At 44.0% G+C, this 22867-nt stretch overlaps 1 protein-coding gene and 1 long non-coding RNA gene across 13 annotated transcripts in view; both read right to left on the reverse strand.

Moving 5' to 3' along the window:
- Window positions 1-531: 531 nt before the first annotated feature.
- On the reverse strand, window positions 532-9831 carry LOC140647449 (uncharacterized). Its single transcript, XR_012040773.1, has 3 exons — window positions 9626-9831; window positions 5722-5835; window positions 532-1025 (listed from the first exon to the last, which is right to left on the reverse strand). It is a non-coding gene; the product is annotated as an uncharacterized lncRNA (long non-coding RNA).
- Window positions 9832-22249: 12418 nt separating this feature from the next.
- Window positions 22250-22867, reverse strand: part of RIMS2 (regulating synaptic membrane exocytosis 2) — a 494921-nt gene continuing 494303 nt past the window's right edge. For all 12 annotated transcript variants that reach the window (XM_072852067.1, XM_072852057.1, XM_072852056.1 and 9 more), the window contains one exon: window positions 22250-22531. In XM_072852067.1, the coding sequence (XP_072708168.1) occupies window positions 22313-22531 (219 nt within the window). In that variant the 3' untranslated portion in view covers window positions 22250-22312. The remainder of the gene's footprint in view (window positions 22532-22867) is intronic.

The following is a 22867-nucleotide window of genomic DNA, read 5'->3' on the forward strand; positions in this document are numbered from 1 at the left end:
GAAGGATCGCCTCCCTCGAACTGCTGGCAACACTAAGCCTAATACAGCCCAGGATACATTGGCTTCCCTGCCGCAAGGCCACACTGCTGGCTCATGATCAACCTCTTGTCCATACTCCCAGGACTTTCTCTGCAAAGTTGCTTCCCAGCCAGCTGGCCCCCAGCCTGCGGTGGTGCATGAAAATCCTTTTAATCTACTTGGTCAAGAAAAAAATAAGGGCAACATTCGAAATTACGTTGACATCTCAGAGGAATTAGATGGACCTTACAAACCTGTGGTCCCAAGAGCCCTTCCAGTACCGCCTTCAAGTCCTGAGAGACTGTAGGAGTGTGACTGGCCTCATCTGCTTTTACATCTCTGCATGTGCGCTTGCCACCCGCAATTCTTTTTATGGACAACGTGCATATGTGGGGCACAATTTGTCCTGACTGCTTTAGGATGAAATGGGTCATATGGTGCAGCTGCTTGTGTCCTTCCATCTGCTGTAAAGGGAATCTAGGTGATCCCTTGGGTCAAATGAATCCATCCCTTGGTCTCCATGCTTTTGCAGGAAAATACAGGACATTAGATGATACTACTCTCTCCTTCCTTTTCCTGTGATTCCCACCCTTCACTCCCAAGTGAGGACATCACACTTGGGAATCCAGGTGATGAACAGGGAACTGATCTGGGCTGAAAATAACACGTAACAGAAAATGGTTTATTTTTTCAACGGAGCTATGTTTCTGCCCAAATAGTTGTATCCACATCAGGGAGGGCGGAAACCAGCATCTGCATGAGCAGAAGCAGATCTACGAGGAGCTGCAGCTAAGCACAGGGTAAGTACACCCCAGCAAAGTTGTCTCAGAGGCCTGCTTTTGGGGTGCGCTGAGCGTCTGGCACATGCTGACAACAGTGTCCAAATCCTGCAGGTGCGATGCTCTTACTGCCATGGCTGTAATGGTCTGGCCTCAGGGCACCAGAACGTATTGCTTCTCCTTCGCTCCTCAGCCCTTCCCTGAGTTGCCCGGTGCTGAAGGCATTTTCTGGGGAAGAAAAGGAAAAATTACTTTAAATCACCTTAGTGCAAGGAACTGAAACAAAGCCTCCCTCCGCTGAGCCACTGGGCAGAAGGTAGACATAATGGCTTCTTTCTGGCTCACTTTTTAGGGAAAGAAATGTAAGCCAGTCATTCCTATCCAAAGAATGTGTCTGTGCTAAACTCAGTCCCACAGAAGTGTCTTAGGGCTGCAGGTAGGCACTTGTGCCCGGGGAAGACAGAAAGAGGAAAAATAACCAGTTGCTTCTTCAGAGTCAGGATTTCTTTATCTCTCCTTTTTCTTCCCTCTCTATGCTGAATGTGCTGATGCCAGCACCCTCTCAAGACAAATGGGATGGCTCTGGGATTTCATCTCTGCAGGGCAGAGGTAAGGATGTTTGGATGTTTTAAGGATATTTCAAGTTAGTTCATTTCAAGTTACAATCCAAATACCATTTTCCAGGTTTGTAATGCACAGTTTTAGTAAAGTTGTAACTTTATGATGCTCTGTGCTTCCTTCTCTGTCTTCCTTCAATGCCATCTTAACACGTCTGGGAACATCAACAAGCAAACCAATTCCAGTTTTTCAGTGCATTTTAAATGAATAAATTGCAAACATGGTTATTGCTAACTGAAACTGCACCTTCCTCTACAAGTTATTCTATAAATACGTGTTCTGTACTATTACTAAGAAAAATTCCTCAGACTCTGACTATTCTTGTCATAAAGCACTTGTGTTACTGAAGCTGTATGTACAGGAATGACTAAACTTACCGAACCAAGGACAAAGGGTTAGGGGATTTTGCCTTGAATATGTATGAGCCACTGAGCATTGCAAAACCTCAGGGTCAGGCTAAGGCTCCGACAGTGGCATACCCCCCTAGAAAGTGGAAGTTCCTCGCACACAGAAGAAGCTGTAACGACTCCAGCTGCAGGATGCACAATGACTGCAGGTTATAACAGCAGCCAGCCAGGAGTGATCCAAAAATATCTTCTGAACTACCAAGGGTCCCAAGCTGGGTTCATTGTGATGCCATGTCAAAGCCAGAGATGATGTGGCTGGTTTCTCTTTCAGGTCTTGTCTAAGAGTGGGCGAAATTCCTAGCGTGCACTTGACATGCTGCCTGAGCATCGTAATGGCAGTTTCTTCTTTCTTTGACTACAAGCAGAGAACACACTGCACCCTATCAGAGCAAATATCACCAAAATCAATGGATCATGCCCATGGGTTTCTAAATTCAGTGTGGATTTCACGTTCACAGCACCTGATCTTAAGTCTATTATAATCAATGAATTTCACACGAGGACTAAGTATAGAAAATAATGATAGAAATGTCAGGTCAGATACTATGGCCTATTTTTTAACAGAGCTTACTGAAGTGCTTAAACTCACGCTTTTTATGTGTGAGGCACAGCAGACATAGTGGCATAAATCAGTCATGCACCAGTGAGGTTGCTCGGTATGAACAATAAGTGACTCCTTAATCACACCAGCCTCTTCACATGGAGACAAGCAATGCAAGGCTGCATCTTCCTCTGCCAGGAACACACAATTGCCCGGGTCAGCAGAGTTCCCACCACGTTTCTTACATAGCCCAGTGGCCAGAATGGCTCACCTTCAAAACAGTAAGCAAACCCACCCCTTCAGGGGAATGCTATGTCTAACTCCACTCTTAGGACTGGTGCAGCAGTTCTCAGTGGGAAAAGGTTGCGTCCTACATTGACAGTGCTGCTTTTCTGCTCTGTTGCTCAGTTTCCCTGCCAGCCTCCTGCCTGCCCTGAGACACCCCACTCCAACAGGCATGGTTCAGCTCAGGAAAGATGGATGAAACCAGAGCACACAATGATACAGCTGGAGACCATCTGCTCTCCGGACTTAGCTCTAGGCAATAGGACCTACAGATGCGTAAGCATGTGTTGCTACAAAGCAGAGAACAAGCAATTGTGTGTGTTGTGAGGTTGAAGCTGTGCATGGGAACAATTAAATAAGTGTAGAGGCAGAGGCACAAGTAACTCCAGGATTTGTGGAAGCAGTGCCTAGAGCATGCGTCTCCACAGCTGTGTAGCAGTGCCCTGGCCTGGTGCTTCTCTCCAGCCAGTGAATATCTGATTGCTACACACAGAATAGAGGACACTTAACAGTATGGGTAGCATATTTTGAAAATGCTTCTTAGTTTGTGCCCATCTGCCAATGTAGGCAGAAGATCACCTAGTTTGTGGATCTAGATAGGACTTAGGCAGTAGTGGGCAGACTTAACTAAATCTTCAGATGCCAATGCAGCTTTACTGCTTAAAACCTGACTGACACCTGTGATCAGTGAGAATAACTGTTAGCAGTTGCATGATGGGGGATTCGATGTTTGTAGAGGCAGTTAACAGAGACTAAGGCTACATGTGCACCAAGGCTCTGCTCTATTGCTAAGGAGATACGTGCGAGCTGCCCCAGCTGGGCAGCTCCAAAGCATGGTGCTTGAAGCCAGCGCAGGTCCCTGGCACAGCACTGAAATCTAGGGCAGACCTGCCCTTAGGGTGCAGCTCTGCAGCCTGGGTCCAAGCTGGGGCCAGGGGAGGTGGTTCCTCCCCATCCTTACCCTGTGTCCATGTGTTCCCAACTCCACCTTCTGCCAGCCCTGGATGCACACAACTATGTGGTTACTGGATCAGAGAACTAATGAGAGCTAGTCCTGGGCATACTGCAGCTTACTTTCATTGGCAGTATGACACAGCTCAGCCTAACTTGACCTGAAATCCCACACAGATTTATATGCTTCACTTTGAGGAACAAGGGATTGTTCAAATCCAATATCATACCCAATATAGAGTGGGTAAAAATGACCTGTTATCATTCCAAAGGGTCACATGCTGACTGTGTGAACAAGAAGCTGACTCATCTTTTCCTGATACCAAAATAATTACAGAAAGGAATTTGCAGATTGCTCATATGAGCTCTCTCTGCCAGTCCTTTTCTCAGGTCTCTGCTCAGGTTTTTATAAGGCCTCTTCTGGGCTCATTTTCCTCCCTTTAACTTATAAGAAAAAATTAGCTTTAAGTTTAAATGGAACTGAGTAAGGTCTGTATAGCACAGTTCCTCAGGTAAACAAACATAAAAATACAAGGTTATAGGTAAAAGTTGAAGCAAGCCCTTCTAGTAGCATCAGAACGTGATTTTGAGTAGCATTTATCTGCTAATGATCCCTTAATGGTTGTGTCTGACAAATAACACAATGAGAGGAACTTAAAAAATGTCTCTGCTGATAGCTATGACTACTGTGGTGGGAGATACAGATCTGTCTCGGATGAGTCAAAGTTAGGGTATGGCAAACATTACAGTGACAAGTACTTGGTTTCAAATGTTTCTCATGGTCTATAGAGAAACACCAGTTATGGAAGTGTTGCATTTCATCTGACCCTGACACTGTAGGAAGACAAGCTTTCACAGATCAGGGTGGGGATTGTAAATCTTTATCCCCTTGCTTTAAAACACAATAGCTGGCTCAGAGAGGCAATCTTCACATTTTTGGTCTGGCTGCAGAACATGTTTGGCTGCACAACATAGCTGTGGTTTTCCTTCCTATTAAAACCAGGATATCATGTATTCAGCTATTACATTCCTTTATTTTTGTTATGTAAATGTATAATACCCAGTACTACAAGAGGCTGCCCCCAGCCTACAGCACGAAACTCTGTGTTACTCAGAAACCTTCCCACCAGCATGAAGGAGAGCTTCCATCCCTGCCAGTCACCTCCTGCTGCCGCGGAAGCCTCCTGCGTGCCAGCGCCTGTCTACTACCACCACGCTGCCAAGCACAGGGTGCTCTCACAGCCCTGGGGGAGGCTGGTAAAAGCAATTCCTTAAGCCAGACACATTTTACGTAAAATGTGGGTGTGGGAGATAAACTGTGGCTTTAGGCTCCTCAGAGCTATGTTTTGGAGGAACCATTTTCCTAATCTTCCTCCAGTTTGTTTTATAGCATCTTTTGTTTTCACGGCTGACTTAGCAAAGCTGGAAATCATGATTTATAAACATGGGAGGAGAGGTTGCAGAGCAGACTCCTGTAAACTGAAGACCTGGTGCCTCAGGACTTTGTAGGCTGTGGTACTTGAGGTGTTTTTTCCAAGTTATCTGCTCCCTTTAGGTTATGGAGGCATTTGCCTCCAGGTTTTGTGAGTCATTCCAGAGCCTTCACATGATTCTTTTTCCCAGCATCATTTTGGTCTTCAATATTTACAGCAGAGGCAGTTTCTGAGCATAATGTTGGTCACACATTGTCTTAACAGGAAAAAAAGTCACATCTGCTTCTGCTGTTGCTTTTGCTTTTGCTCTGCTTTCACTGACACAGGCAGCACATTCCCAGACCACAGCACTGGGACATGAAGGGACTGTGTAGCTGTGTAGCCCTGTACTACAGTATTGCTAGCACTAGTAACAGGCTGTAAGCTTTGATACGAGTCTGCAAGGCCTCAAGACAGGCTGGTGAGGCTTGCCCTGTCTGAACTCTGCCTGACCTGCCTGCAGCTCTGGTTTACTTGGCTTAGCTGTGACAGCAAGTTCTCTAATTGTTCAGATGCCTATGGCTAATATCTTACTTTGTGTGACACAGACCTAGCTTTAGGTGGATACCAGGCAGTAACAAGCAGTTATTCTGCCCTGAATGAGATATCTACCACCCCAACACTAGGATGCAGTGCAGAGAAATACCGACCTGGTGCGGCAGCAGAGGTCTTGAGAAGTAGGGACACAGGATGCAGCGTAGAGGAGCACGGGCAAGGGGTGGTAAGAGATGGGGTGCAGGCTATCACCGGAGACCTGGCTGTCACTGGAGAAAACGGCGGTAACAAAGAGAACAAGAAGTAGTACCTAACATATGTAAAGGGCACCATTTACAGTAAATTTGGATACAACATGGAGCTGCAGACTGGTGAAGAAAGAACAAAGGTGCAAGAGTGTGTTAGCAAAGGATGACCCCAGGTGGATCTTGGAGAGAGGAAGAGGAAACCATCAACATGAACATCATATTCCTCCAGAGAGGCACTCCAGGCGCTGGAAACTCCCCCACCAATACCAGAATGCAACCACCAGGCTTAGGACCCATTGAAGCAGCGGAAGGGTGAGCAGGAAAAGGGGTAGAAAAGAATAAAATTGTGTATAACAATTTTTAATTTGATTCTGTTTTGGGGAAGCACTCTCTAAGCACAAAAATGAGGTACACAGAAATGCTCTGTGCTCTGAGGTGTGACAGTATTATTATTATTATTATTATTATTATTATTATTATTATTTCTCTAATTTGGGAACTGAGGAATGTGTTTAGTGTACTTAGATATGACTTCAGTGACTATTCTGTGATTTCACAAGGAGTCTGTGAAAGGCAGGCATCCCAGAAAGGGTCACTGAGTACAGTCCTTCCAGTTACAGGCACCACATCAATCCTGTTAGAAACCTCTGAAACCACTCATGGTCTATCCACACAGAATTACTTCTCCATTTACAGAAAACTGAACCAGTTATCCCTCCCTCTTAACACAGAGCTTCGATTCCTTCAGTGAATGTTTATACTTTCTGACTTGCTATTAATTTTATTAACATTATAAAAGATATTCTTGGCACTAAGGAAATATGTGGACAATATTTTATATGGCTACTGTATAGCATCTGGAAATCTTATGTTTCATGTCTCAGCCTTAACAATTCACAAATGTATCCAGTTCCTAAAAAAGTCCCAATAGCCACAAACAGTCCTATTGATTTCTGTTGTATTCGGGAGGTCCAGAGCCAAGGTTTTAGTGCAAGACTGCTCCTGATATGTTTTCTGGAAATCGCGTAAGTGGTGTAAAGTCTATCAGCATCCGGAGGCAGTGTGGGGATGCTTGCATTACTACTGCTTTAGTGGTTAAAAGGAAGACTTTACTGCCCAGGGCTATCAAGCCAGCCCTAAGTTTGTCTCCAGCAACTTCAGTTCAGTGTTTGCTGAGAGAAGAGTTTGTGAAATCAGTTTTAGTTATCTAAACAAGATGACAAAGGGACAAAAACTGCTTGCATAGTCAGTAGAAATACTCATGCAATTTTCAGTGACGAAAGTAGTGATTTGCCATTTGCCTTTTGAGCAAAGCTTTGAGGCAATTTCAGCCAAGCAGCCACTGATGTTATAGCCCGAATATTTATCAGTCTGAAACATGTTAAACACTGAATGTCCATACTATGACTGCATTTCTGAGGTTTTTGATCCCCAAACCCTTGGAAGTTAAAACCAGAGCTGAAATACAGTCCAGTACTGCATACATGTTGTACACTGTTGCTCTTGCTTCATAGGCCAGGGAGACACTGCTGAGAAGTGAAATTGGTTGCTGCAATTAGCAGAGGTCAGTGCTTGTGAAACAACTGCACTGTCTTAACATCAGTGGTTTCTGGATCTTAGGATTTAGCTTTCTCTGTGTGTGAGACAGATAACTGAGCAGAAAGTAACGCAGCCTGAGCAGACTGCAAAAGTTTCTCTGGTTTGTCTTCCCTCTCTTTCTGTTACTCTCACGATTTCATGGGCCTCATTTATAAGTATTGATTCTTTAAAAAATGTTAATACAGGATTCTCTTCCAAGAAAAAGGTCAAAATATAAAACCATGTAGTCTAGTGGTCACATAACAAGGCTAAGTGGGACAGTGATGCACCTTATATCTACTGAAGGGAAAAGTGCCATCAGAGCCGAGGATGGAAGAGAGGGTGTCAGGACCTCATTGAATGATTAATTTCACTCCATAGCCTACCCATACACTGGCATCTTCACTGTGCCTGTGTATGTATATGTCTGACTTCTGTCTGTCAAATACAGTAAATGCATAAATATAATTCTGAACATCAGGGAAAGGTAGAATAGAAAAAATGCAGAGGGAGGCATAAAAGCCCATCACTAAATAATGCTCCGTTCTAGCTGGAAAAAAGCAGTGGATGTAATGCAGTTCAAAAGGCTTTTCAGAGAAGCGCTGTGATGGCTGAGTGTTTGGTTGCAGCCGTGCTTTCCATGGAGCATTGCACTTGAAGAGTGAAATAATCCAACCTGAAGTTCATCTCTGTCCTGCACATCATGTGCCTGGGAGTGTGACTGCTGAGGCTGCCATGGACAGGCAGCCAAGCAGGCAAGGGCCGCGCGCGTGCTGGCAGGAGATGCTGCTGCCAGCCTGCGGATCTGCTGTCGTGTGCCAATAACACTTAGCACAACCATTTAATGTAGAGCTCTTTTTTTTTTTTTTTCTTTGAGTATGCTGTGATCTGCAGTGGAATAAATTAATCCTCCAGTACAAAACCACTATTTTCTGCAAGGATGAGAAGGAGAGCCTAAACCCTTTCTCCACAGGTGAGGCAGAGCCCTCAGAACCTATTAGCAGGGAACAAACTGTACTGATAACTCTCCACTTTCCCTTTCCTGGGCCAGGGAAAGCAAAAAGATTCAGAGCACCATTAAAATTGAAATTTATTGTAGGGAGCAAACCTTTTAACATAGGAAATGGGAGGCTTTAGTGGAGATAAAACCTTTTACGTTTTGGTTTCCTGCCACTCTTCAGTGCACAAGGCAAGCCTGTTATCTACCACCGGTTTCCTGGGGCTCTGCAGGGCCCCCAGTGACTCAGAGCAGAGGCTGCAGATCTTCCTCCCCATCAGTCACCCTCAGCTGACTGCTTCTTTCAGTGGCCTCATCCTCAACCAGCCTGGAATTGTCTGCCCCTCTCAGCGTAACGCTTTGTTTACCTTTGTTAAATTCTGGAGAAATCCAGCGTTTTAGTATAGATAATATATTACACTCAACAGCTGTTGTCAATGCTGGTTTAATAGCAGGTAATAAAACTTTTATGGAAGTGCTCTACAGTGCACTGTCCTAAACCAAAAGCATATGTAAGGGCTGCTCTTCGTGCTCTGGAGCGGAGCCAGCAAACTGATGTTACACCACTACTGAATCTGGCCCCTCCTCTACTCACCCTGACTGGCACCAAGTCCTGGTCTCCTTTCTCTGCTAAACCTTAAAGACAAGTTTTAACAGAAATGAGAGTTTTACTAGAGGGGAAACATTCAAGGAAGTGTCCTTTTGTGTTGCTCATCTTAATAGTCACCATATTAAAAAAACAACTTTGGATACTTTTTTCCATTCCCAAGTGACAAATCCTTAAAAGTCAATGGACAGAAGTCCACTGGGTACAATTTTAACTGCATCAGTCAACAGGAATTTTGTTGTTGACTTTGATGCAATAAGGATCTGAGACAGACATCTCCAGGGTGGGCTCCTCAGGTTTAAATAATAAATTATTTTAAAAATGATAGTACAATTTCTGTTTTTCTGTGTTCTCAGCATGTATTGAAACCACAGAGGCTAACTTCCTTTCTTTAGGCACTATCTTTTCTACAAGCTAGGGTTCAAAATAAGGTGCAAGTTAAATAATAGTCAGTTCAACTGAAGGTTAGTAGCAGAGCCAGGAGATGGCCAGGCAGAGGAGCACAGGTAGAAATAATGGCATATGGCTTAATTTCAGCAGCTTTAGATATAATATATATAATAATAAATATAAACCTGCACAAATCCACTCTCCAAGGCAACAATTATCTTCGTTGTTTACCAACATACCTGCACAAATCTGGTTTGGATGCCATGATCATTTCCTCTTCCTCTGAGTACAAAGTTAAAGAGCTGAATGTGAGAAGGGATTGGCCATATTTAGGCCACAGAACCCCTCTCTGAAATTCCTTTATGAAGCCACCGGTGTCCTCTCATGATGGAGGATATCTTTTAGTACAACATGCAGACTTGAAAGACTTCCAGTGAGCACCATGTCTGTGGGTTAGCTGCATCACTAACTGATAACTTCTTTCCAGCTGGAGTGAACATGCATCAGAGGGATAAAATTGTATGATTTTAGAATTAAAACAATAGTTGATAGTAAAAGAAAGAAGAAATTGGAAGATTTAGGGAGATTAAAAGAAGACGTATTATTTCAGACAACAGATATAGGCTGCTTATGTGTGAAGGCCATGTCAGTTGTAGAAAGCATGGTGGAGACACGGGGTTTGGTCTGCATCAGAGGAAAATAAAGGAGTTGAAGCCTGTTTCCATGTTGTGAGTGGGGTGGTCTGTGAGAGGTGGGCAGTCTCTACCCAGGGATGTTGATGTGTATTTTATTCAGCAGCTGTTTAAATAAAAAATACAGAGAGGTTCTTCAGATCCAGGACCAGAACCCAGGCATGTCTAACACCTCAGCTCAACCAGCACCCCCACACGTCTGTCCATCTCTGCCTTGGTTACACAGCCATGCAGTTTCACAGAGGCTAGGAAAGTCCCTTTTCCATCACATGCCTCAGAGCTGGCTCTTGGGGGCCCTTTCCTACTTGGCAAGAGATTTGGGTGTGAAGTCTTTCAGGAGTAAGGGGAAACTCAAGCTCACTCTCCAGCATCTGATGCTCATGCAGTAGGTAAAAGACTGAGCAATACAGCTGCCTCGACAAGCATTTAAAAAACAGCCTGGGGCAGAATTAGCTATCTGAGAGAAGAAAGGCTGCAGCCATCTGTCTTTGAGAGAGGGCTCTCACTCTGCACCCCAGAAACAACTCCTGAACCCTTACAGTTTCAGACATATCCAGAGATGTCTTTGCCATCTCTGCTGGGTTAGCTCAAGGCACCTCTTGCCCTGCAACCACTGAGGTTATTTCAGCTGCCGTCCCACAGCACTCAATCTTGTCTCCAGCAGCCTCCGACTGGATGCCACAGCAGTGCCTCTTCTGTGCTGGAGTCATGTAGGAGGCTTCAGTCAAAAGCCCATTTGAGTCAATAGCAAGACTCAATTAATAGGATTCAGTTTACTACATGTACATCTGAACTATTCCCTTTCTAGTCAGTGATGAGAATAGGTACAGCTAAGCTGTGATCCATTTCCATCTTAAAGGAGACATCTAAAATGTCAGATAAATTGGGTTCTAAAAGTACCATTTCCACTGTCTATACAAGGAGACCAAAACGAACCACTCCGATACACAAGTCCACCTGGCTGACCACTGAAATTAGGTGAGATGAGTCCTATCTCTAGAGACCTGCCAGATGGCAGAGCACCCTCAAGCTTTAGTACCAAGGGAGAGGGAAAATCCTAGGTGAAGGCACTGTGAAACACACTGCAGGGAGCTAGGGGAGGTGGTGGTAAAGTTGATGTTGTAACACATGGGGCATGCATAACCCCAGATTAGGCATTTATGCAACCCATGCAGCAGGGAATAGAGCCTGGTGCCAGGGCAGGAGGAGAGCCCAACCTCTAATGGGGATCAATGGCTTCAAAATCTGTCCGGTGTCATTAGATGCAAAAGAAAGGAACAGTCCTTTCTCACAGGAACACCCGTCAGAGGGAGATAATGTGCCTCTTTTATGCTGATACCAATGGGTAGTTTTATTTACCTGCCCTGGGGAGTCCCAGTTTGCCAGAGGAGTGGAGCATTTGGCAGAGGGCACTTCTCAGACACTGCACTGAAAGGGTTTGCTGGGTATAACATAATTCAGAGCTGGCTGGAGCAATAATTAGAGGGCAGGTCTTGTCCCACAGCTCATGGTGCCTCCATGTCACTCAAAAGCCTAGGAGTCCTTCCAGCTGCTCCTCACCACCATTTCACTAGTCATTATTGGTACCTGCATTTTCATTTTTAGTGAGACATCTAAACACTTCTAAAAAACCCAGCCCTGGTACACGCCGATCACCATCTAACTCAGCCGTGCCCGTCATCCCTGAAGATCTCAAGGGATCTGTGTGGTTTCATATTCCCAGTAAGCGGTTCCTCTGAGGCTGACTTGAGCTCCTCTCCCAACAAAAGAAAGTTCCAGCGAAGGCTCAGTGGGAGACGAATTCATCGCAGCTTCTTCCAGCTTCTTCTCCCCCTGCCGAGCTTTGGGTAATAGTTCTTCTTAAAACAAATGCAATTTTGTTCACTTCCAGGGGAGATGATGTATGGGATTTGGTGTCATTTGACAATGGCCCATTGTCGAGCCTTGCAAGGCCGGCACTTATCCCTTAACTTTCCTTTTCTGCATGAATTGAGCTGTTTCTTTCCAATTTGCCATTTTCCTCTTGGCCTCTACCCAAGACAACACTTTTTTTTTTTTTTTTCAGAGAATAATTTGTCTTGAACAACTCAAGCTGTATTAATAGTTACGACCTGGATACATGTGCTCAGTAAATAATAGGGTAGTAAAATAAAATTCAAAACCACATTTGGATGTAAGGGAACTTGAGAAAGAAAGAGGGTGTCAACTGGAGACTCATAAACATGATCTTTATGCCATCTCATTTCACTGTTATTTGGTATCCTTAAAGACTGCAGATCAGCAGCAACATTAAGGTTAGCCTTGAAGACCATGGGAGTCACCGTCCTGGATCCCAGCCTCTTGTTTCACCTCTGTTTGACAAGTACCCCTGCTAAATGCTTCAAAAGAAAGCACATGACATTCCTTGGTAGATAGGAGCAGGATAACCTGTCCCATCAAAAGAGCTTGTCCTTGTCTCTGGTGCTTGGAGATCAGCTTCAGCCCTGAAACACAAGTAACAGCAATCCCTTCCGAAAATCAGTTAGGAGCAGTTGTGATATCGAGGTCAATGATGGCTCTTTATTGGAAAAACCACCTGCATGCTGGTTTATTTCGTTTACCTACTGAAACGATGATGGGACAATATCACAGGTGCTGAGCTAGACAAGACCTGGGTGTGGCCAAGGGATGGAGAGGAATGAATTAAATTGCTTTGTAGGTTTTTTCCCCCCTCTCCTCAGGCTTTAATTACTTTGCTTGGTTAGTTCATGTTATCCTTGTTAATTGTGATTAGTTGCCCATGAGTCTGTTCTCTTTTTGCAAACTTGTACAAGTAGGACCAGTTTGAGCAAGGCGAATATTTGGCCAGAACAGCAGACTTCTGGGAAAGTGGAAAATGGATCCTGTTGCTTACTTTTCCTGATGCAAGTCCTCAGCAAGCTGTCTGGCTCTTACCGCTCCTGCTGATGGGGGCAGGGTACGTGCTGTAGCCCTCTTTAGTGCCCCTCCAGCTCCACACCTCCCATCTCTCCTGCGGCGGCAGCAGCACTTTGTGGCTCTTCAACACCACCCAGATGTTTCTTTTAACTCCATGTAGCTTGGCCCTCCTGGGGCAGGGGAGAATTGGCCCTTGTACAGTTGGGGCCAAAATCTCCAATTTTGCTCACAGGGCCTGGGAACCTGGCTGTCTTACAAAAGCTTTTTTATTCCTGAAATTCTTGTTGACTTCAGCCTTTCTCCCTTATCAGAGCTGCACTTACTTAAGCATTTATTTAAGACCACATGGAGTAAAAGAACAGGCTTCAAGTTTGGCAAGAAAGGTGCCGTGTTCCCAGTTTGGAAAGGACTGATCTATCCTTTTCTCATCCACCTGAATTCCCATCTGGCTCTGCATCCCCATGTGTAAAGGTGGCCAGGCCACATCTGTAAGCAAGGACAGGCCATACCCTAAAGCCCTGGCTTGTACCATGCATACTATGCCATCACTGGCATGGCCCCTGCTATGGTTTTAACCCATGATAGGCAGTGCTTTCCCAGGAAATGCTCTGGGGATAGCATAGGCCAGCCCTCTTTCCCAGCAGTTTGGGAGAGGCAATCTTATTTCAGGGGGGGAAGGGAAGGGAGGAAGGAAGAGAGTTTGGGTGTGCAGATGCAAAGCAAGCTGTGCTACTGGGTCTCTGCATCTGTGAGCTGGAACTGGCAAGTTTTATTTAGCAGTGCAGATGGGACCCAACTGAATGAGGTCCAGAGGCTGGAGCGAGGCAGGGACACTGGGACGATGTGGCATCTTGCTTGTCTGCAAGTGAAACTCAAGTAGCTGTTTGAGAGCAGAAATACAGCTAACCCTCATGCCATGGTCTGTCACCAAGGCCAAGGTCAGCCACGATGTTTTCTGAAGTCCTGAGGTCCGCATGAGAGGGTAGAGAAGCTTCAGTGGGTAAATTTTTCCCTTCTCCACATTTTTGCCTTCACAACATTCAAATTCATTCTCATTCAGGTCTCAGGAGAGAGACTTTCCCAGACATTTTCCAGGAGCAGAAAGTACTGAAGGGAATAAGCAATGATTCTTCTTTTAGGTCTTATCCAGATGGTGGCATTGTCATTCTGGGAGCTATTTGCATGGCCCACCTTGGAAGCTGTAGGCCTCCTATGCAGCTGACAGTGAAAGGTGCTCAAAATGGCTTTCCAGAGGATCCTAAATTAGAATTACCCTGGAGGGCCTCCTGTCTGTTCCACTGAGTACAATTAAATAGACTCTTAATTTTGGCCCTCTGAGTTTCACCTGAATTAGATGTCTGAAGACAGCCTGAGTATCCATCTCGGGATGTAAGTGTGGCTTGCTGAACTGCATTGACACACAGCTGTCACAATGAAGTTTGTTAATCAACACTGGTTAGGAAAGCAAAGCTGCTGAGGGAGGGAGAAAACTATATGCCATATTATTCTGAATCTGTTGCCTAAGGCATCTGCTCACATTTTAAGTATAAACCAGACACATATTAGATGTGGAAAGGTCACGGGGAGGCAGCTCAGTCCTGTTCTCAGTTTATGGATCATTCTTAAAGAAAACAAGGAAGGAAAAACTGTGCCTAAGCAGGTGAAGAAAACAATTACTATATAAAAATAAGTTCTTAGTTACCCAAGTGTGTAACTAAAGAAAACTAGCCCCTACTGTGATCTTTACTGATACCTCAACATGAAATGAAAACAAGAAAACCTGGTTAGAACATAGTTCACAGAAATCTGAAATGGGCATTCTCATGCTCTTTTTGTTTTTTTCTTTTTCATTTTACCGAAACTTTCAGAGTTGAGAGCTCTGTCAATGGGGTTTTTTGGTTTAATGTTTTTTAAGGTGCTGGCAGGAATATGTCACCTGTGTGTCTACAGTCAACATTTCCTTGTCTAGCACCTGGCTCGTGTGTTTAGGGGACAGATTTGAGATGTGGTTTTTTGCTGATTTGGTGGCCTGGTTCCCTTCATGTTACCCAAACACTTCTTGGCTCACTCTGAGATCTAGTCTTAGCTCCAACTTTGTTTCAATGGCCAAAGTGTATCAGGATATATACAAAAATGTCTTTTCTCCAGCTTGTATCTTTGCCAGTGAGAAATAAAGTTATCTATTGGTGAAGTGCCATATTACCCCAGGGCTGTTCCTAGGGAGCCAGAGCTGCTGGCTTCCAGGCAGTTGGGTTTGTACAGCCGAAACACAGTGAAGGACAGGACTCTTGTTCGTGCCTGTGGCTGTGTGAATATGTGCACTGATGCCTCAGGCACATGGCAGGTGGTAGCTAAGGCTTCTGAAAGTCCAAGTTAGCAGATCTGAGAGTAAGCAGGTCTTGAGTTCAGATGCCGAAACAGAAAATCACAGCCTGGAAGTTGGTATGGAATCAGAATATGGGCTGAGAAACTGTTAAAGAAGGAAAATCTTTGTGTCATTTCCAGTGAGTGATAGACCATAAGAAGGCACTTGAAAAGTCCCCAGGCTTCTTAGTTGAGTTGCTTCCCATGCAGCAGCACTCGCAGTGTGCTGGTCCCTGGGAGATGGTGCCTGATATAAATGACTCTTCCTCATCTTCAAGGCAGCTGTCTGCCACTATTCAGGAATGCTGCAGCTAAAGTGCCAATTAACCAGAAACAAAATGGGGGATCAATAAAATATCTGCCTATTGTTACTTTGATAATTTTACATTCCTACTTCACCCCTCAGTCTTCCTTAAATCTGCTTTTTATTCTCATCAAGGGGATAATAATTTTGGCTGCTACTGGCATTCAAACTAGGTTGATGTACACTGGCAAGTGTAGTACTGGCCTTTTCTTCATGTGTCAGATGCACTATTCGCATAGTAGGACCCACTGGCTGAGTTTTGGCCTAGTAAGTGTTGGTATTTTGTTTTGTTTTCATTTCAGTGAGTGCTGTCACCTTACTGTAAATATCATCTCCAAAACACTGATGGTTCCCTTACCAAAACTACAGCTAGACAGAAGGACTTTGACTAACAGCTCTTACACTAGCCCTGCTAACAGCTGTCCAGAGAAATCATAGAATCGTAGAATACCTCAAGTTAGAAGGGACCAATAAGGATCATCGAGTCCAACGCCCTGCTCCTCGCAGGACTACCCAAAATTAAACCGTATGGCTAAGAGCATCATCCAGACGCTCCTTGAACTCTGCAGGCTTGGTGCCATGACCACTTCCCTGGAGAGCCTGTTGCAGTGACCGACCACCCTCTCAGTGAAGAACCTTTTCCTAACTTGCCCTGACACAGCTTCATTCCATTTCCTTGTGTCCTATCACTGGTCACCAGCGAGAGGAGATCAGCACCTCTCCCTCCACTGCCCCCTGTGAGGAAGTTGTAGACTGCCATGAGGTCACCCCTCAGCCTTCTCTTCTCCAAGCTGAACAAGCCAAGTGACCTCAGCCGCTCCTCGTAAGTCTTGCCCTCGAAATAGTCTACCAGTGCCGAACCCACTCCCACCTTGTTGAGGTATCCTAAGCCTCCACATCCATAAAGCTAATGCCATCCAGTGCCACTCACCCATTCCATCTTCATGCCGACACTGGTTCAGCAATACATACATTTTGGAAGGCACTTAATAAACTGTTCTTGGTTGCAGGAACAGTCACAGAGGACAGGCATTTATGACAAACTTTTCCTCAGTCCTGTGTCATGCACTTTCTGCAGATCTACGATGCTCTTTTCTTTCTGTGTGACCTCATGTCAAATATATTTTGGGGCATTAATACCCTATGGTTTAAATAGTATAGCTGCTTCTCTTTCTCCCTGGGGCTGGGCTGAGGAGTGACCTGACAGAGCAATGTGTCAGATCTGCGAAATTAATTCCCAGCCATTTCCTCCCTCATCAGTCATCGGCTGCCTGCTGCCCTCAGACCTGATAATTATACAGGCAGTTCAGATAGGACTTGCTAATGAAGGACCATGGAGTCTTTGTTCTCATTCATGGCCGCTGAGGCTAGGTCCGCTTCTCCTAAGCTCAGCTGCTCTGAAGTTAGACATTCAACCCAAGCCAGTCATCGCTTTCTGCCTCTGTGGTTGATGGGGAGATAGGGAGAGAATCTGATCTCCCCGGAGTGACTCATCCCATCCTAAACAAGACATCTAAAATAGGCAAGTATTAAGCCAATAATTCCAAAAGCTAATTTGTCTTTGGTCTTAGTGCATACGGCTTTATTTTTTGCCAGCTAAAGCTAGCTCCCATTAATCTGTCCTAAATGTGGGCCATTCTTGCCTGGGAAAATGTGCATCTTCTTTCTTGCATAGCTGCTTGCTCCTGGTAAAAGCTCACTGTACATATTTATCGAGGAAGGGACAGAGAGGGTAGTCACAGTTGGAAGATTGTTGTGAGACCTATATATCTGGTGCCTGCCCTTTGCTGCCTGAGTGACAGGGAGGTGAGAATTACACAGAGGTATGAGCTGAGGAAACAAATATGGACTGCTCTAGACTCCCCCACAGCATTACCTAACCTTGTGAGGAAGCTGTGAAATCTAATGCTTTGTTAACTTTTCTGTCATGTTAAAGCATTGGTATTTAAGCTTCTATATGAAAACACTTATGTTTTAATTAGTTATACAGTTGTGAACAGCTATTCAATAGTAGCAGGAATCTACACGAATGCAATGGCGTGCTGGCTAGCACGTGTTGGCCAGCACGTGTTGGCCCCACGCTCACCCTCATCATGGCAAGAGCATCTCACTACTTAAGCCTTAAAGACTGGCAGTAAAGGCATGGAAGCAGAAAAGCCCCACGACATAGTGTTTTACTGCACTTTTCATTGGTACAAACACTCCAGAATAACAGCATGAATCAACTATCTGAGCCAATGTTTAGTAGTCGAGTAGAGTGGGGCTGTTAAGATTAAAATGATCGACAGTTTTGTTTTGTTTGAAATTAAGTGGAGGTGGGCAAGAAGGTGTTGGTGAGGGGAAACAGCAAGCAATCTTGAGAAACTGTCTCAAAGAAGAAAAGGACCCTTTAGAAAAGTAGTATATTGTGGCCTTTTTTTGGCCTGTACAGCTGTACCAGCACGCCTTCTCAAGCACTTGCCGAGTGTAATTGCATTTATTTCTCTAAAGTGCCAAAGGCAGACGAGCTCTGGTGTGTTCAGCTGTGGCAGGAGGGGGGTTGCTGCCCTGCTGCCCACCCCACCGCAGGGCTGAAGATGATGCACTCCAGGGCACGGGGCAGCCTCACCCGCCATCACAGCCCGGCTCCGACCCAGGTACCTGCCTGCCCTGTCACCTTGCAACAGCAAGGCTCTTAGCAGAGGAGAAGAGCAACCTGCTGGGACGTTAGGAGTTCAACACGCCAGAAGCTTGGGTCTGGTTCCCCAGCATTCCACCTTCAGATGCAGTACAACAAACAGTTGGAGTTTCCTTCCTCACAGTTCCCACCAGCGGTCTGCCCAAAATACACTTGCTTTCTTGGAGATTTTATCTCCTGACAGTACTGCAGTGCTTTTCTTTCACCTTATATCTGGGATCAAATGCACAGATTTTTCCTGTTCAAACTGCCAGCCAGCCTCTCAGTCTTCAGTAAATTTCCAAGGCATAGGTATCCGACTTAGTGGCATCGCTTGAGTTTTGCCCCGTCGCCACTGCCTGTGCTGATGCTGCCTCTGAGGAGTCAGGCAGAGAGAAAAGCCTCCATCCCCATCCCCATCCCATAGCCGTAGGGGTGTTGGACCACTGCCTGCTCCCTGCTGCAGATGCTGCACAAGCTCCAGCAGCTACCACGGCTGGCTGGGTACTCTGTCCTCATTTGTGCCCTGCTCATAAAAAAAAAGGCAGCTAATATTAGGTGGTATCTAGGGATAGGGTGGAAGCTGACAAACTTACTCTTTTTACAGTTCAACCTGTTTAACATTATAGTTCAACAGCTGAAAATCTAAGGGCACAGCTTTCCTAGTGAGTTAAGCAGTGGCAGGAACTGTACCTGGGCAGGGAACAGCACTGGCGTTGTTTTGGGGAGGCCGGGCAGTGCCCTCCCGACACACCTGGGGCTGTGGGGCCTGGGACAGGAGTTCGCTCCACAACCATCCCCAACAGCCACTTGGAGCATGGCCACCCATTTCAAATGCTGGAATTCTAACTGGGCGGCACGGCCGTTCCACGCCATGCAGTAGCACCTCACAGTCCCAGCACATGTAGTGTGCCGGTTACACCAAACTCTGAACACGTCCTCACAGCCAGGGTTGGCAGCTTAGAGCCAGCTCTAGCCCTGGAGCCGTGCCCCCGTTTTGGCATGTGAGAGCAGGAGCATGGCCGGAGCACAGAGCCCGACGCCTGGCTGGGGGAGAGGCGGCCCCAGCCTCCCCCTGCTCCCCCGCCTGTGTGCACACGCGGTCCAAAAACCTCTGGCAGTGACCGTGTTACTTTACAAACGGTATTTCATTTGCAGTGCTGCTACAAGAAGAAAAGCTTGCTTATTCATCAGCTGCATGTGCTGTTTGCCACAAACCCGCTAAAGGATGCTGCTGACCATCTCAGAGAAAAGCAACAAAGCGCTGCACACATGTTCTGTAAAGAAAATGTTTTATTTAAAGTGTTAAATACCATCACCAGAATGAGTTTGATTTACATTAGTTGGTGTTCATTACAGGCCTAATCTGCCATTTTTTCTTTCCCCCAACTGTAATTCCTTTTAACTTTTTAAAACGTACTATGTACAAGACATCAGTGATCACTGGAATAGTGCTATTTACATGACTAAACCATAAGTAGAGTTGCAGACGTGTGAAAATTAAAAAAAATACATTAATTTTTTTAAAATAAATACTGCATAATGACAAGTATGTACAAACCTTCCATGCGTCATGTCCTTGATTTTAAAATTTGAAATAATTTATATAGGACTATGCATACAAGAATGTGTGAGCACATCTCACAGTATCAGGAAAATGGTTATGTATTTTTCTTTAATATCCTAGGGGATACTGTAGACTGCATATTAGTAGTATTTATTTGCTGCTGGTAGACAGATGTCTAAATTATTTCAATAAATATAATTTTACCAGTTTGTCCATTAACTTAACAATAATCCATTATATAAACTCTGAAGACAAGACACAATCTTGATTTATATGATATTGCACAAAGTAAAAGGCATTTTAAGTGATACTGTTATTACTTTTGCCCTCTTATGAGGCATGTACAATTTCTTAATGGGTAACTTTAATAGATTTTCAAATAAAATCAGAATAATTCTGTGTGGCCTTAAAGGTAAATGTAATGTGTATTTCAAAAATTATTGCAAGGTTTCAATATTAAACCTTAAATAGGTATTAAAGGCATACAAAGACCCAGAAAAAAAGGACATTTTGTTATTAAATGTTAGCCAGTTACATTCCCTTTAAATAATGTAATTTAATGAGAAGCTTGAACTTGCAGCACCACCCAACGGTAGTTACTGTCTGCTACAAAAACCAGGGTTTTGAAGATCCATTGACTGCAGTGAGGGTTCTGGTAATGGTGTCAAATAGCTGTCGGAGTGGTACTGATAAGCTTTCTTTAAGGCTATTTTACGAACCAAAGACTGATATTTTCCAGACTGATATTACCTAATTATGTCTTTTGCAACACAAATGTAGTTTATGAAAATTGAACTTTACAGCAGAACTGTATGAGTTAGTAACCTTTGTTGCTTTTGTAATCTCAGAAATGTAGCAATTAATTTGGTTTAGTGCAAATAAAAGGGTTTAAATTTATTTCCTAAAAATCAACCAGGTACTTAATTTTTCCTCTTTCCAAAAACCTTCAAGAAATGATAGTTCAACCTTTGAATGAAAGATGCTGGTGCTGAAAACAAATTTACTGAAGACATCTTACAATGGCCACATGATTCCAGTATTTTGCTGTAGAATTCAATTTGAAGGTGAGAAAAAATGAAAATAAGTTACCATGCACTGTACAATAAATTGCAAAAAGTTCAAATATCTTCTTTATCAAATACATGCTGAATTACATTAATGTACTCCCAAGCCATGTTGCAAAATCCTTTTCAACATGCTTGAAAAAAAGTAAGTTCTTAAACAATATTTTTCTCAAATAATTCAGAAATGCAGAACAATCTGCAACCCTGAACCAAATATGGGGCGTAAGAGAGTAATAAGTCAAAAGGTAGCCATTTTAGAATATGATGATCATCCTGGGAGGTAGAGGGGGAAAAAGAGCAAAAGGAAGAAGGGCGATTGGGAGGAGAGATAGAGAAAGGAGGAGGTAAAAGAAGTGTACAATTTGCACATTATGTTGAACTTTACAAGGCTTGTACCTTTTACATTTAAATAAATTTAATATATTACACTTATTTCTTGTCACATAAACAGAATTTTAAATATTTGCTAGAAATTATTTTTTATTTTTAATATACGTCTGCAAAAATACAGACCATGACTGGTTTAAAGAATGATAAACGTGGTGTGTCTTTGTATCACCCTGTTGCATTCTCTTCCCTTTAAAACCATGCACTAGTGAAATTTATTTTTAAAAATAATATAAATTGTTGAAAATGGCTGATTTATTCTTTTTTTTTTGCAAGTTGCAGCCCCAAGAAAATAATTTAAGTGTTCAGCTAAATCTGTGTCCATGCAAAAAAGTTTCTTTAATTTCATACAGTACAGTATATCCACAGAATTTTATTTTTCAGAGAGTCCATCACATCTGGGGTTTCACTGTATCTATAGCTGGAGGTATGAAGCCCGCCACTTTTAAGTCTTGAACTTTTTCAGTATGAAGAGTTTTCGGATCTCAAGCAACTGTTTCAAACGACAGTTGACTTTTCCAGCATCCTTACATTCTTCTTTCAAGGTCTGCTAATCCACTGACTCGTAACATGGCTTCATGGGAGGGTAACTCCATTTCTGTGGCATAACCAAGCTTTAGGAGGGGAGGGCAGATAAATAAAGAAACGGGAGCAACAAAACAGATATGCCATTGAAAAGGACTTTTGTTGCATGAAACAGATTGATTCTTTTAGTTTAGTCCATGGCTTCAGACTGGACCAAAACTGAGTGTCCCTGAACTCCAAACCTATCAGTTCTTCATGACTTCAGTCCTTCACCTGAGGGCCTTCCGTAGGGCACAATGTGTGCAACTTCCTTGAGAACACAGGATCGCGTTGCAGCCCTAGAAACAGGCTCAGAAGACACAACATTAAGCATGCAGTGTTACCAGGGTTTGCGACCTGTAATTTTATTTTTTTTGTAACGCTGGTTGCTATGACAACAGTTTCACAGCTGCTATGAGCGAGCATACGAAGGTCCTGTTGAACTTTCAAGAGATGATTGGGAAGCTCTTCTAGTGAGAGGAGCTAAAGTTGGGTCTACTAGGGAAGAAGGAGGGAAGAGTTTGAACCACCCAATCACCATGTTGGACAGGTCCAGTTCATCTAAAAGTATCTGTGCCACTCCCATAAAGGATTTGTGATCCATACGTCCATAGTCTCCCCAAACAATTATCTGTTAGCAAAGAAAATACAAGAAAATAGAAAAATTTCAGCAAAAATGATGAGAGCTTCAATCTGATTCGTCAAATGTCTCTGCTTATTTACTTACAGTAAGGAATGAAATATTTGACTGCTGACATAGTTTAGTTCTGTATATACTAATCATGATGCAGTGACAGAAATGACCTGGGCAGTAACAGAGCAGTTATCCATGATACTAAAGAAAGCCCAGTGAGAGAAGGAGCCCGTACATATAGTAGAGGCAAAATAATCTACAACTAACTTTTGCTCAGCACTTTCTACTTGCATCAACAGTTGTTACTGTAGTATTTATCTGCTCAACAAGTAT

The sequence above is a fragment of the Ciconia boyciana genome, chromosome 2, assembly GCF_034638445.1.
Source record: "Ciconia boyciana chromosome 2, ASM3463844v1, whole genome shotgun sequence".
Taxonomy (NCBI): domain Eukaryota; kingdom Metazoa; phylum Chordata; class Aves; order Ciconiiformes; family Ciconiidae; genus Ciconia; species Ciconia boyciana.